General features: G+C 64.5%; 1 protein-coding gene across 1 annotated transcript in view; it reads left to right on the top strand.

The window, feature by feature from the left end:
* The window catches only part of LOC107199022 (SH3 and multiple ankyrin repeat domains protein 3-like), a gene marked incomplete at both ends in the record, with an annotated part of 13,856 nt that extends 12,310 nt beyond the window's left edge, over positions 1-1,546 (top strand). The window contains one exon of the mRNA XM_015616327.1: positions 1,439-1,546. Within this exon, the coding sequence (XP_015471813.1) occupies positions 1,439-1,546 (108 nt within the window). The remainder of the gene's footprint in view (positions 1-1,438) is intronic.
* Positions 1,547-1,556: the final 10 nt, after the last annotated feature.

The raw sequence follows: 1,556 nt of genomic DNA, 5'->3' as shown, positions 1-1,556 counted from the left end.
CTGGATGGTGACAGCCACACCTGGATGGTGACAGAGCCACATCTGGATGGTGACAGAGCCACATCTGGATGGGCAGAGCCACACCTGGATGGTGACAGGGCCACACCTGGATGGTGACAGGGTCACACCTGGATGGGGACAGCAACCTCTGGATGGGGACAGCCACACCTGGATGGGGACAGAGCCACATCTGGATGGTGACAGCCACACCTGGATGGTGACAGAGCCACACCTGGATGGGGACAGCCACACCTGGATGGTGACAGGGCCACAGCTGGATGGGGACAGCGACCTCTGGATGGGGACAGACACCGCTTCTACAAGTGCCACCCCCAGCAGGTGACAGAGCCACCCCCGGATGGTGACAAGTGCCACCTGGCTGGTGACAGAGGCCACCTCTGGATGGTGACAAGGGCCATGTGGATGGGGACAGAGGCCACTCCTACAAAAGCCACCCTTGGGTGGTGACAGAGGTCACCCCTGGATGGTGACAAGGGCCACCCTCAGCTGGTGACCAGGGCCAGCCCTGGATGGTGACAGAGGTCACTCCTTCAAGGGCCACCAGGCTGGTGACAAGGGGCACCCAGGCGGTGACAGAGGCCACACCTGGATGGTGACAGAGGCCACTCCTACAGGTGCCACCAGGCTGGTGACAGAGGTCACCCTTGGATGGTGACCAGAGCCACCAGGGAGGTGACAGAGGCCACTCCTGCAGGTGCCACCGGGGAGGTGACAGAGGCCACCCTTGGATGGTGACCAGAACCACCGGGGAGGGGACAGAGGTCACCTCAGCTGGTGACCAGAGCCACCCCCCGATGGTGACCAGGGCCACCCCTGGATGGTGACCAGAGCCACCCCCAGATGGTGACCAGAGCCACAGGGGAGGTGACAGAGGCCACCCCTGGATGATGACCAGAGCCACCAGGGAGGTGACAGAGGCCACCTCAGCTGGTGACCAGAGCCACCTCTGGATGGTGACCAGAGCCACCCCTGGATGGTGACCAGAGCCACCAGCCCGGTGACAGAGGCCACCTCTGGATGGTGACCAGAGCCACCGGGGAGGTGACAGAGGCCACCTCAGCTGGTGACCAGAGCCACCGGGGAGGTGACAGAGGCCACCCCTGGAGGGTGACCAGAGCCACCAGCCCGGTGACAGATGCCACCCCCGGATGGTGACAGAGGCCACCCCCGGATGGTGACAAAGGCCACCCCTGGCTGGTGACAAAACCCATCCCCGACCACCACCAAGCACCACCGGGCCGCCAACAAAAGCCACCCCTGGCTGGTGACAGAGACCACTCCTCCCCAAGGCCACCCCCAGGCGGTGACAGAGCCCCGGTGGCCGTGTCCCCGCGGTGTCCCCGCGGTGTCCCCGCGGTGTCACCATGGTGCTGCGCTCTAACCCCGGCATCGCCCTGCTCTGCTCTTTCCTGCCCAGCGACTACATCATCGAGGAGAAGGCGGCCGTGCTGCAGAAACGCGAGCATGAGGGCTTCGGCTTCGTCCTCCGCGGGGCCAAAGGTGAGACCCCGTCCCTTTCTCCCGGGTTTTATTCC

Source organism: Parus major, unplaced genomic scaffold, assembly GCF_001522545.3.
Source record: "Parus major isolate Abel unplaced genomic scaffold, Parus_major1.1 Scaffold410, whole genome shotgun sequence".
NCBI lineage: Eukaryota > Metazoa > Chordata > Aves > Passeriformes > Paridae > Parus > Parus major.
This window is presented reverse-complemented; position numbering and strand designations above follow the sequence as displayed.